At 46.3% G+C, this 13,683-nt stretch overlaps 1 protein-coding gene across 1 annotated transcript in view; it reads left to right on the forward strand.

The window, feature by feature from the left end:
• Positions 1-11,870, forward strand: part of DGAT2 (diacylglycerol O-acyltransferase 2) — a 50,089-nt gene extending 38,219 nt beyond the window's left edge. Inside the window, exons 5-8 of the mRNA XM_033145981.1 lie at positions 6,337-6,541; positions 7,562-7,736; positions 9,444-9,646; positions 11,406-11,870. Of these exons, the coding sequence (XP_033001872.1) occupies positions 6,337-6,541; positions 7,562-7,736; positions 9,444-9,646; positions 11,406-11,560 (738 nt within the window). The 3' untranslated portion in view covers positions 11,561-11,870. The remainder of the gene's footprint in view (positions 1-6,336; positions 6,542-7,561; positions 7,737-9,443; positions 9,647-11,405) is intronic.
• Positions 11,871-13,683: the final 1,813 nt, after the last annotated feature.

A 13,683-nucleotide genomic window follows, 5' to 3' on the forward strand; every position in this document is an offset into this window, starting at 1 on the left:
GGAACGCTTGGTACCCTGCCTATGTCCTGAAGGTTGTCCTCTTTGTAAATGCTGACTTGAGACTCGCGGCAGGTGGCTGTCAAAGGGCAGTTTTTATCTGGAACATGTACAGTTGCACATTGTTCCCTCACCCTGCACCTTTGCTATGTTGGGACAGTGCAGTTCCACAGTTATCTCAAGTTCTAGAGTCCAATCTCAAGCATGGCTCTCCACTTGGCGATGGCTGCATGACTTGAATGTAAAGGCACATCGGCTGCAGTCAGGACTCGGGACAAGCCTTCCTTGAAAAGGCCAGTCCACGTGGCGCCTGTCTTATCGTTCTGGCCATGCTGGGCTTGCAGAGAAGCCAGTTTTATGGGTCCGTTAGTGGGTGGGTGGTGGTTTTGCTGTCGTTGCCCCGCATCTCTTAAGGCCGGGTTAGAGAACTGGCGCCCTCTAGCTGTGGAGGACTACAAGCCCTCCACCGGGGGCTAATCGGAGCTGGCGTTCCACAACATCTCAAACCTCAGAGGTCCCCTGTCTCTGTGAATAACAATAACAACAACAACAACTAATAATAATAATAATAATAACTAATATACCCTGGGTTTCCTCAGCCACTCTGGAAGACTTACAACACATATAAAACAAGATAAAACAAGATAAAAAATAAAACATGCACACTTCTTCAGATACACTGAAACGGAAGTCACCAGACCCTCATATATAGTGAGGGAGTGGGGAGGGGTATTGCTCAGAAGGGTGGTGGGAATGGGTGATCAGCTGATAGGTGTGGAAAACCTGTTTACGACTGCAATTGGTCTTGCAGGGAAGGGCAAGGGGTGAGATGGCTAAAGATAGCTTTGTCATGGACAACGAGATAAGAATCCAATGTCTTTGTTCAGACCAGGTTTCTCCATGGTTTTAAGTTTGGTGATTAGTTGCAATTCAGCCATCTCACCCCTTGCCTTTCCCTGCAAGACCAATTGCAGCCTTTAAGAGTCGTCAACAGGTTTTCCTCACCTATCAGCTGATCCCCCATTCCCACCACCCTTCTGAGTAATAGCCCTCCCCACTCCCTCACTATATTTAAGGATCTGGTGACTTCCGTTTCAGTGTATCTGAAGAATGCATGCACACGAAAGCTCATACCAAGAACAAACTTAGTTGGTCTCTAAGATGCTACTGGAAAGACATTTTTTATTTTATTTTGACTATGGCAGACCAACACGGCTACCCACCTGTAACTATAACAATTTATTGATTTTCCAAAATAAAAAAAACAGAAAAAATATAATAAACACATTAAACCATATATTTTTTTGGTCGACTTCCCTCCACTCCCCTTCTTGGTTCCATTATAATATACTTGTTTATGCACGTCCATAAAACCTTATATACTTAACAATCCAATTTTAAAACCTCCTTTGTCTTATTACAAGTGACTTTTAGAAGTTATACTAATATACTGTTAAAGTCTGTACACAAAGCTTTAAAAATACGCATTGAGCAATTGTCCTTTTTTGTAATAATTTGTCCTGCATAGTTCAGTAATTTATTTTGCCAATCTTCTTCTTTGGCCAAGGCTGCTTCCTTCCCTAGGGGCTGGCTGATCTTGGCCTGGCATCTAGTCTCGCATATCGGAACAAAGTCTTTTGCTCAAGCATTCCATCAAGTCTTCTACATCTCAATGTCATCTCTTGATTTTTTTTAACAACAATCATTTCCCACATTTTCTTCAAATCTTTATATGTCTTTCCCCAGACCTGTTTCGGCTTCTTTCTCACTGCACAGTTGATTTTAACAGTGCACATGAATAATTATTTCTCTGGGGCTTGTGCCCCACCGGGGGAAATGACATTTGCTAGATCAGTGCCTGAGAGTGTCAAATAATGTCTGCTCTGCATATGTTTGTCCCCACCAAGCCACGAAAAGTCTTTGTGGACTAGAGAGTTATTCACTTGAGTCTCTAAATTTAATAATGCAGAGTGCTATAATCTTGGGAAACGCGCCCAGGGTGGCTTTGAGGAAAGTAAAAGGTCTGGGTTCAGCAACTCCTTGTTTCGTAGTCGCAGCAAGAGCTGGATGGAAAGCCAAAAGAGCTCTCTGCAGTGGATCAAAGGTTGTCGTTTCGGTCTGTGCGATAAGTTGTGCAGATAAAATATCTCAAAAGAGGATGAGGCAATGAGCGAGTTAGGCTGCCAGCCTGTTGCAGAACCTCCAGCCTCAGCCCCACAATCCAGTCCGAGTTATATAGCCTTGACAAGGGCCACTGAGGAACAGCGGGAAGTGTGTGGCACTGTGGGTTAAACCACAGAGCCTAGGGCTTGCCAATCAGAAGGTCGGCGGTTCAAATCCCCACGACGGGGTGAGCTCCCGCTGCTCGGTCCCAGCTCCTGCCAACCTAGCAGTTCGAAAGCACGCCAAAAGTGCAAGTAGATAAATAGGTACCGTTCCGGCGGGAAGGTAAACGGCGTTTCCGTGCGCTGCTCTGGTTCGCCAGAAGCGGCTTTGTCATGCTGGCCACATGACCCGGAAGCTGTACACTGGCTCCCTTGGCCAGTAAAGCGAGATGAGCGCCGCAATCCCAGAGTCGTCCGCGACTGGACCTAATGGTCAGGGGTACCTTTACCTTTGCTGAGGAACACCAAATGGTGTTGTTCTCTAAGCCTTTTGTTTTCTAAAATGAGATACTGCTTACAAAATTAGAATCAATTTACTCCGGAGAGTGGAAATGAATGACAGAGAAGATGGATGGCTGCTAATGTTAACCTGAAACTTCACCCTAGAAATTGGGATGTTTCTGGTGTCCGAAAAAATGGGTACATTTCCCGTATTCACGTAAACTTGAGCCGGCACCTTGGACTCTTGTTTGGAAAGGTTTTACTTGTGTGATTATATTGCCGTAACCTGCCCTCACAGCTTAGGTGAAGGACAGGGCAAGAAGTCTTATAAATGAGTAACTACCAGGTGATGTAATGTATTTCAAAATATTTTGGTGCCAAGCATGCAAAGCAGCTAAAGACAACTGAAAACCAGTTAAACATTGATATTGCAAAAAAAAAAAAAAACAAGCCAGATATTATAAGCAACAAAAAAAATATATTTCTATAGCACCCTTCATCCGAGGATCACAAGGCAGTTTATAATTTTTTAAAAACCAAAACACATAACATAGTAACAGGTGTAAACAATATTCTCTCCTGGTTTAAAAGGCCATTGTTGTTGTTGTTCAGTCGTTCAGTCGGTCAGTCGTGTCCGACTCTTCATGACCCCATGGACCAGAGCACGCCAGGCACCCCTATCCTCCACTGCCTCTCGCAGTTTGGCCAAACTCATGTTAGTAGCTTCGAGAACACTGTCCAACCATCTCATCCTCCTATGTCATCCCCTTCTCCTTGTCCCCTCCATCTTTCCTAACATCAGGGTCTTTTCTAGGGAGTCTTCTCTTCTCATGAGGTGGCCAAAGTACTGGAGCCTCAGCTTCAGGATCTGTCCTTCTAGTGAGCACTCAGGGCTGATTTCTTTAAGGATGGATAGGTTTGATCTTCTTGCAGTCCACGGGACTCTCCAGAGTCTCCTCCAGCACCATAATTCAAAAGCATCAATTCTTTGGCAATCAGCCTGTTTAATTAGCCAAAGACCAGAAGAAGATTTTTCGTCTTGCACTTATAGATTTGAAACTAAGGCACCAGGCGAGCCTCCCTGGGGAGAGCGTCCCAAAAAACAAGGAGCCACAACAGAAAAGGCCCTTTCTTGTTTTCCCACCCTCTGGACCTCTTGTGGTGGAGGCACACGAAGAAGGGCCTTAGATAATGATGTCTGGGTCCGGGTAGGTTCATATATAGAGAGAGGTAATCCTTGAGGTATTGCGGCCCTGAGCCAATTTATAGGTCAGAACCAGCACATTGGATTGGGCGCAGAAACTAATTGGCAGCCAGTGGAGTCGGGCCAGGATCGGTTATAATATGCTCAAACCTTCTTGCCCCGGTGACCAGTTTGGCTTCAGAATTCTGCACCAGCTGAAGTTTCTGAATAGCCTTTAGAGGCAGCCTTAAGTATAACGTGTTGCAATAATCACACCTCGAGGTTACCAGAGCACCCGTCAGCCGAAGTTACGTTGTGTTACGCTTAACTTGCCGATTTCGATAGAAAAGGCTGTTAAAAGGCACAGAACAAGACAGGCTGGTTTTGTTGTTTTTCTTGCTTCAGGCACGGTAAGACCACCTGACCCACGTTCTCTGCCTGTAAATGCACAACGAAAGGGGCTCTGATAGCATTTTCATTTATGTTTGCTGTTATTTGTGCTCTTGGTGGTCATAGGGGATCCTGCTTTCAGTACAGTGGTACCCCATGTTATGCACTCGATCCGTTCTGTGGTGTAGTGGTTAAGAGCGGTGGACTCGTAATCTGGTGAACCGGGTTCGCTTCCCCGCTCCTCCACATGCAGCTGCTGGGTGACCTTGGGCTAGTCACGCTTCTCTGAAGTCTCTCAGCCCCACTCACCTCACAGAGTGTTTGTTGTGGGGGGGAGGAAGGGAAAGGAGAATGTGAGCCGCTTTGAGACTCCTTTGAGTAGCGATAAAGCGGAGTATCAAAGCCAAACTCTTCTTAAAGGAAGCAGGACATGTCCCCCGGCCGACTGGGTTAGTCAGCCCGCGAGCGATGCGGGCGGGAATCCCACCAATCATACAGGGGCTGATCTCTCAGCCCCTGCACGCGTGATCAGGCCGTGACGCCCGCAACTCCACCTCCCGCTCAGGGTGGGAAGTGGCATTAAGAAATGGTCTTGAGTGTGTCTCTGAGCCTGTAATGCGAGAGAGGACCTTTTATCGTATTATTCTTTTGATGGGGAGCCTTTTGTTTTTTCTTACGCAACAGCAAAGGAAAGAAGGCTGTTCAACCAGACAGGTTTTTTTCTGTTTTTGTTCTTGACGGCATACCTAGCTATCTGGGGACGGAACAGCAATGTGGGGTTTATGAATTCTTAGGGCATGTAAACTGAGCTGCCGTGTTCAAGATCAAGTTGACATTCCTAAGCTAGACAAACTGCCAAGACCTCTCACTCTCTCTCTCTCTCTCTCCCCTCCAATCTCAAGGGGGCAACTTTCCTCCCCATTTCAGTGGAAGTAGCTTGCATTTCTTCTGTTCCGGTGAAGTAGCTTTACATTTATTTATTTATTTATTTATTTTTATTGTTTTTATATAAATACATTGAGAAAAGCTTTCACATTTATCTTTCCATTCATTTAACATTTTGGCCTTTTAGGGTCGTGACTTCCCTCAAACCCTCCACGTGATTTTCTAGTAATCTATTGCTTTATGATGTACTTCTTAACTCAATCATTGCTTTAAATCATCATATCCAACTTAATCACTGTAATTTCATATTTGCGACGACATTTCTTCGACAGCCTACAGAGCTTCTTGCGGTCCTATCAACGTATTTGATTGAATACCATTGTCTTCTAAATAATTCGTAAATTTAGTCCAGTATTTGATGAATTTCTGGTCCCGCCGTTCTTGGATTCTTCTCGTCATTTTATCCAATTCTGCATACTCCAGTACCGTATTTTTCGCTCCATGGGGCGCACTGGACCATAGGGGGCACCTTGTCTTTAGAGGGGGAAACACGAAAAAAATTATTTTTCTGGTTTTCCTCCTCTAAAAGCCCTGTTTTTTTGAGGATCAGCTAAAAGTTTTGCAGCTTTTTTGGAAAGGGAAAAGCCCTGTTTTTTTGAGGATCAGCTAAAAGTTTTGGAGTTTTTTTTGCAAAGGGGGAAAAGCAAAGAGCAAAAGCTCTGTTTTTATGGGGTTCAACTCACATTTCTGCAGCTTCTAGAGGAAAGGGAGCCTTTTCTACAGTTTCCAGACAGATAATCTAATCAGCCAGTCACATGTAGCTGGGGAAACAAACAACCTCCCTCTGCAGCACATTCAACAAAGGAGGGCGGGGCTGAAAGGGAGCCGGGGACTCTTATCTCTCTCCCGATCTCTTGTTGATCAGCTGGTGAGCGGGGTCCTTTCAACACCCCCTTTTCTCTTTGTAAAATAAAAAGCATGATCCTCTTTTGGCCCCTGGGCAATTCAGCTCCAGGGACCACCATTCGCTCCATAAGACGCACAGATATTTCCCCTTACTTTTCAGGAGGAAAAAAGTGCGTCTTATGGAGCGAAAAATACGGTAATTTCACTGCCCATTCTTCCTTTGCCGGTGTTTCTTCTTGTTTCCATTTTTGTGCTATTAACATTCCCGCCGCAGTCACTGCATATTGGAAAATTTAAAGTCTTGTTTTTTAATGTCTGTACCGGTAATGCCCAGTTATTTGATCCCTGTGTCTCCACCTCTCTCCTCAGCTCGTAAAAACCCACAACTTGGCGACGCACAGGAATTACATCTTCGGTTACCATCCGCACGGCATTATGGGGCTGGGCGCCTTCTGCAACTTCAGCACTGAAGCCACGGGCGTGAGCCAGAAGTTTCCTGGGATACGGCCGTACCTTGCTACGTTAGCCGGGAATTTCAGGATGCCGATTTTGAGGGACTACTTGATGTCTGGGGGTAAGGATTAGAAAACCTGCTGACGCGGTGCTTTCTCAACACGGCAATAAGTCACGGGTGGCGCTGTGGTCTAAACCACCGAGCCTCTTGGGCTTGCCGATCGGAAGGTCGGCGGTTCGAATCCCCGCGGCGGAGTGAGCTCCCGTTGCTCTGTCCCAGCTCCTGCCAACCTAGCAGTTCGAAAGCACACCAGTGCAAGTAGATAAATAGGTACCGCTGCGGCGGGAAGGTAAACGGCTTTTCCGTGCGCTCTGGTTTCCGTCATGGTGTCCCGTTGCGCCAGAAGTGGTTTAGTCATGCTGGCCACATGACCTGGAAAGCTGTTTGCGGACAAACGCCGGCTCCCTCAGCCTGAAAAGCGAGATGAGCGCCGCAACCCCATAGTCGCTTTTGACTGGACTCAACCGTCCAGAGGTCCTTTACCCTTACCTTTTACCAAAGGAATGTGGCTCAGTGGGGGTGCAATTCGCTTGGTATGCGAAAAGTCCCAGGTTCAATAGGGCTGGGGAAGATTCCCTGTCTGAAACCCTGGAGAGCTGCTGCCGGTCAGTGCAGACAATACTGATGTAGATGAACCCCAAGCTTCTTACCCCTGTTGCTTGGCACATTTAAATGAAAATGCTCATTATCTGGGTTAATAATAATAAACCCTGGAGAGCCGCTGCCGGTCAGTGCAGACAATATTGATGTAGATGAACCCCAAGCTTCTCATCACTCACCCCGTCGTGGGGATTTGAACTGCCGACCTTCAACACAAAAAACAGCGACCATTTGTTGTTGACAAAGGACAGCTGGACATATAAAGGGCCCCATTACCTTCAGTAGCTTAGGGCCTCATCAAACCTCAATCCGGCCCTGGTGCAGATAACGCCAAGGATGCAGGTTCGATCACCGGTATGAGATAGCTGCATATTCCTGCATTGCAGCGAGTTGGGTTAGTAGGTGACCCCTTCGGGTCCCTTCTACAATTTTATGATTCTCCCCTTTGTCTGAAAATTCTTTCTCTCTCCGAACGTTCAGGTATTTGCCCTGTGAACCGGGACACCATAGACTACATCCTTTCCAAAAACGGGAGCGGCAACGCCATTGTGATTGTGGTGGGGGGCGCTGCCGAGTCCCTGAACTGCGCCCCCGGCAAAAACTCGGTGACCCTGAGGCACCGGAAGGGCTTTGTGAAGCTGGCGTTGCGCCACGGGTAAGCAGGCGAGAGAGTGAACTTAATCTTTGACTGTGATCAGTTGATAGGCAATTGCTTCTCGATTCGTATCGCGTTATTTTATGCCCTGCAGCTTGCTGTTATTTTTTATTGATTACAGTCTAGAAATCATGTAAAAGAGTGAATTTCTGTTTAATTATTATTTGCTGATATTTAATTTGATTGCGTACTATTATATCCGAATGGATTATTGAACATTACTTTATTTTTATTTTATTTTTTGAAATCATTTTTATTTGATTTTACCAATACAAAGTTATGAAAATCCAAATACATATCCATATACAGAGATTTCATAGAATCTCAGGACTTTCCCCCACATTCTCCATGGGGTCCCGTTTTAAGGATTTAAAACTGCATCTTCTTCCAAAACTCGTAACTTTTATATCAGTCCATATTATCCATGGTAATTGTGACGCTACAAGTGAAATCAAAATCCTGCCCATGGTTCCATCTGTTTACAGTGGTCTCTTTGGTAACTTATTACTTTAAAATAAAGTCACTTTAAAATAATGTTTTTAATATGGCATTTTTGTATTGGGTCAGATTGTTAAAAAGGTGTGCGATCTCTGCTGTTTCTTTGACTTGCCTTGCGTATAACAATATAAAAAGGAGGTATACACGAACCAAAAGTGAAATGAAATGACGTGAAATGCTTGTTCCACTGATAGAGCAGAATTTTATCCAGGGTGGATAAAAATCAATGATTTTTTAAAATAAAAATAAAAAATAAGATTTTTTAAAAATTTAAATCAGATTTTTAATTATTATTTAAATCGGATTTTTAAAATAAAATGCTTTTGGAGGAAAAATCTTTCTAAAGTTAGTTTTCTATTTAAGTTACATCATAGTCCAAAGGCTATTCATCAGGAAATAAGGATTTGTTTTAAGTTTTTCATGTGTGCTAAAACTCAAAGTTTTTTTTTAATCGTTTAACCACATCAGTTAACAAACATGGATACATATGCTATGATGTCATCGTTTTAGTTAAATAAATTGTTTAAATTGTTATTGAGGAAATGATTGTTTTTCTCCTTCCAGTAAAGTACAGCAGAAAAGTTGTCCAAATATAAACAGTTAACTTACGAAACCTCACCATAATTACGTAATTGTCTGTCTCTGTGTATTTCTAATAGCGTAACCAAATCAGTAATTTTCGATGTAACTGTGGAAAAACTGCTCTGGGAAATTTGTTATTCCAGAAACGAAACTTTCATCTGGTTTGTAAATAGTAAGGTTATACCAGCAAGGAATGAGTCTTTCTGTAAAAAATAAAATAAAATAAAATAAAGTCTTACTGACTAGTGATTTCAATCAATTTATTTATTGCATTAGCCCTATGGCCATAGCACATAGTAAAAGACCAGGCAGTAGCCTGGCACGATTATGCAGAGAATACAACAGTTAAAGCAATTGGAAGTAAAATCGAACAGGTTAAAACAAATAAAATAAAAATAAAAAGCACTAGCAGGCGTGACGACAGTGTCCATGTTGGGAATATACATAAGACTAAGGCTAAGGGAAGTTGGCCAAAAAGGTGGTCCTGAGTTTCAGGGCCTGTAATATGTAGATGGCCACTCCACGTGAAACCAAGGGGTTGGCATCCACCAACCCCTTGATTTCATCGTGATTCAAATCGGTTTGATTTAAATCCAATCCACCCTGATTTTCACACCTCTCTTCCAGAGCGGATTTGGTTCCTGTGTATTCCTTTGGCGAGAACGAAGTCTACAAGCAGGTGATCTTTGAGGAGGGATCGTGGGGGCGCTGGGTTCAGAAGAAGTTCCAGAAGTACATTGGCGTGGCCCCTTGCGTTTTCCACGGACAAGGACTTTTCTCCCCCAACAGCTGGGGGCTTCTGCCATATCCCAAGCCCATCACCACTGTCGGTAAGGATCGCAGTCCACGGAAGGAAACGTGCACGCCTTCCGTTCCGTACATCAGTCTTTGCCAACCTGGTGGCTCTCCGGGTTTTCTTCTAAACCAGGCACCCCAAAACCCGGCCCTCCAGCTGTTTTGGGGACTACAATTCCCATCATCCCTGACCACTGGTCCTGTTAGCTAGGGATGATGGGAATTGTAGTCTCAAAACATCTGGAGGGCCGAGTTTGAGGAAGCCTGCTCTGAATATTCCCCTTTTACCAAGTCGGATTTCACTCAGCCTAGAAGCTCCCCCTTAGTGCGAGGGGCTCAGCCTTACCGAATTAATCGTATTTTTCTGTGTATAACTTGCCCCCGTGTATAAGACCACCCCCTATTTAGGGGACTCAATATTAAGAAAATGGGGGGAAGATTGCCAAGGGCTTTGGGGGGGTTGCCCAGTGTTGTTGAGCTTTTTTGGGGGGGTTTGATGAAAATCGCTCACCCACCGCACCGACCCTGGCCACAGCAAGCGTCGCAGAAGCCGCCAATCGACCACCCAATTGTTGCAGTGACAGCCAATCGCAAACAGCCTCCAATCACCCACCCTATCGCCACTGAGAATCTCCTGCTCACGGCTGCAACCAATCACCCACCCACCCCCAACAAGCCCCAATTTTTAACAGATTTTTTTAAATTAAAAAAACAACCTCATCTTATACACGGAAAAATATGGTAACTATGCTTTGGCTCTGCTGAGCCTTGGAGGCATGGAATGTTTCCGAATACCAGTCGCTGGGAACTGCGGAAGGCGAAGTTAGGTTGCAGGGAACCAGGCAGAAGAGGGCCTTCTCGGTGGTGGCGCCCGCCCTGTGGAACGCCCTCCCATCAGATGTCAAAGAAACAAACAATTATCTGACTTTTCGAAGACATCTGAAGGCAGCCCTGTTTAGGAAAGTTTGTCATGTTTGATGTTTTATCGTGTTTTAAATATTCTGCTGGGAGCCGCTCAGAGTGTCTGGGGAAACCCAGCCAGATGGGTGAGGTATAAATTATTATTATTATTATTATTATTATTATTATTATTATTACAGTGGTACCTTGGTTTACAACCATAATCCGTTCCGGAGGTCCGTTTGTAAACCAAAACAGATTGTAACCCAAGGCGCGCTTTCGCCAATGGGGCCTCCCCCCCCAAAAAATTGTTCGTAATCCTAAAAAAAGTGGTTGTAATCAAAAAAATGTTGCAAACCAGGACACGCACTTCCAGGTTTGACATGTTCGTAATCCAAAACGTATGCAAACCAAAGTACCACTGTATTGAATTCTGCTTGTGGATTTCCCAGGAAGGGCCTCTGGTTGGCCACTGTGAGAAGAGGGTGTGACTTTGGCCTGATCCAGCCACAGGGATCCTTTTCACGCTCTTAACATGCTTAGAATCGTAGAACTGTAGAGTCGGAGGGGAACCCCAAGGAGAGCCAGTGTGGTGTAGTGGTTAAGAGCGGTAGACTCGTAATCTGGGGAACCGGGTTCGTGTCTCCACTCCTCCACATGCAGCTGCTGGGTGACCTTGGGCTAGTCACACTTCTCTGAAGTCTCTCAGCCCCACTCACCTCACAGAGTGTTTGTTGTGGGGGAGGAAGGGAAAGGAGAATGTGAGCTGCTTTGAGACTCCTTCGGGTAGTGATAAAGCGGGATATCAAATCCAAACTCTTCTTCTTCATCATCTAGTCCAACCCCTTGCAATGCGTCTTAACGTTTTTCCTGTTTCCCCTTTCTCCATTTCAGTTGGGGAGCCCATTACCGTCCCCAAAGTCGATAACCCGAGCCAGAAGGAAGTAGACTTTTATCACAGCCTCTATGTCAGCTCTCTGATCAGACTCTTTGACAAGTACAAGACGAAATTTGGCCTGCCGGAGACAGAGGTCTTGGAAGTCAACTGACCGCCACGGGGAGGGAACCGGGTGCTTTCGCTCCTGCACTTTTTTTTCTTTTTTTGGGCAGCGAGTCGCTTGGCAATTGCGGCATCGAAAGACAATTCTCTGCCGGAGCCCAAGTTGTTTTCCGTGTGTGTTCTGGTCTGTGAATCGGGGAGGCGAGTGTGAATGCCCGCGTGAGCTTTAAAAAAGGATAAAAGGAAGGAAAAAAAAGTTGTCTAACTATCAAAGCTTTAGACCTCGCTAGAAACCATTGTATTTTCTCTTTGGGACAGATCCGCCCAGCCTCCAGCAACAGCACTCGTTTTTTAAGTCCTCCCCGAGGGAAAGCCGTTGCTTTGCCTTTGGTTATCTGTTAGACAGTGTCGTTGAGCTCGGAGCAGCCGGGCAGCTTGGACATTGGAAGCTGCCCCAAGTCGACTCAAGCTATGAGCCCGTGTGGCTCAGCGCTGACTGCTCTTTGCTGACATGGCTCTGAAGGCAGAGAATCCTTTTTTAATTGGAGATCGCCAGAGATTTAAGTTAGGAGTTAGCAAGGCATGCAGAGCCCAGATGCCTCCTAAGTTCTGCCGCTTGCAAAACCAAAAGACAGGGTGGGGGCAAAGCACTTATTTGGGGATGGATGTTTTCCCTGGCCCTGAATGTTACGCTGCCTCCTACAGGCGGCACCGCACAATGCATGAAAAGCATCCCAGGGGATTAGAAGAATCGTAGAAGTGTAGAGTTGGACGGGACCACGAGAGTCAGGAATCTTTTGCCCAATGTGGGTCTCGAACCAGTGACCTTGAGATTAAGAGTCTCATGCGCTGCCAGCGGAGCTACGCATCTAATGTAGCAAGTGTTTCCATCCCCGCGAACTGACCGCTGCCTCATTGGCACACTGAAACAATATTGCTGCCTTTGGTGGCCACGTGGGTTGCCTGTGGAGTTAGACCGGCCCTCTAGGCTGAGGACTTTGTGTTGTGAGCAGCAGTGGGGGTGTGTGGAATACGAGAACCCCTCTAGCCCAGTGCCCCTGTTTAACCCCCACCCTGTGTGTGATTTTCTGCAAGCCGATGATGGTCTCGTCCACACTGCTGCATGTCCCGAGTTTAGAAAGCAAGTGGGCCCCAGTGGTTTTCCATTCGCCCCATGGCTTTCCCCGGGGAAAGGCTTCTTTGCCTCTGAATCAGAACCAACGGCAATCTGTAGAAAACCCTGTTGACATTGGCTCTGTTTCAGTGGTAAATGGAGGGTTTTTCCTGGGGGGAAAGCAGGAGCGTGGATGCAGTGGCGTAGGGAGGGGGGTGAAAGGGGCGGGGAGCCCTGGGTACAATCCTGGAGAGGGTGACATTCTGGGCGCCCCTTCCTGGCTCCCCTCCGCCCCGACGGGCTTGCTCAGGGCTCGCCCGCCGGCAGCGCGCCGCTCCCAGCGCGCATGCGCCATACGCACACTGCGCATGCGTGCTGGGAGTGAAACCACACCTCCGGGTGTGCCGCCCCGGGTAGCCAGGCGGCTTCCTCCGCACGATCTTTTCCTTCGTACTGATTTTTACAGCAGAAGGGAAGATGGACCAAAGTGGTTAGGGACAAAGGGGATGAAAGCCAAGAGTGTTTTGGGAAGCAAGTCGTACCACAGGCCGTTTCTGGGTTCTGAATCGCCCATTGCAAGGTTTGCTATTTCAGCTGGGGAAAGCAGGTTGCTAGTCCTCATTATTCCATAGAAAAGACAGACATTGCACGGGCAGCTTCCTCCGATTTCCTGCTTTTGCAAACCCCAGAGCCCACATTTGTTTGTTCTGCAATCCACTCGTTTCTGTGTCCGCACTGGGTTTTTCTGCCCTTTGCCAGTGGTGCTGTGGCAACTCCTATTGGTACATTACTGCTTCCCCCCCCCCAACATATGTTTTGTAGCACAAGGGGGTTTCTGGTTGAGAAATGCCCCTCCTGAAAGCACAAGCAATGCAAATTCCGAGTTGTGTAAATGAGGCTGGGAACCCACGACCTTCTCTGGAAAAGGACCTTGCTGGTCCCCACAAATCTCCTCTCCTAGGCTCCTCTCGTGTTGGCTTTCCTGGTGTCTTCCTGTGCAGACCTGGCCTTTTTAAAGACGGCACACTCCTTTGTGTGCCTCCCAAAGAAATGCTTTG

This window comes from Lacerta agilis, chromosome 4 (genome assembly GCF_009819535.1).
Source record: "Lacerta agilis isolate rLacAgi1 chromosome 4, rLacAgi1.pri, whole genome shotgun sequence".
NCBI lineage: Eukaryota > Metazoa > Chordata > Lepidosauria > Squamata > Lacertidae > Lacerta > Lacerta agilis.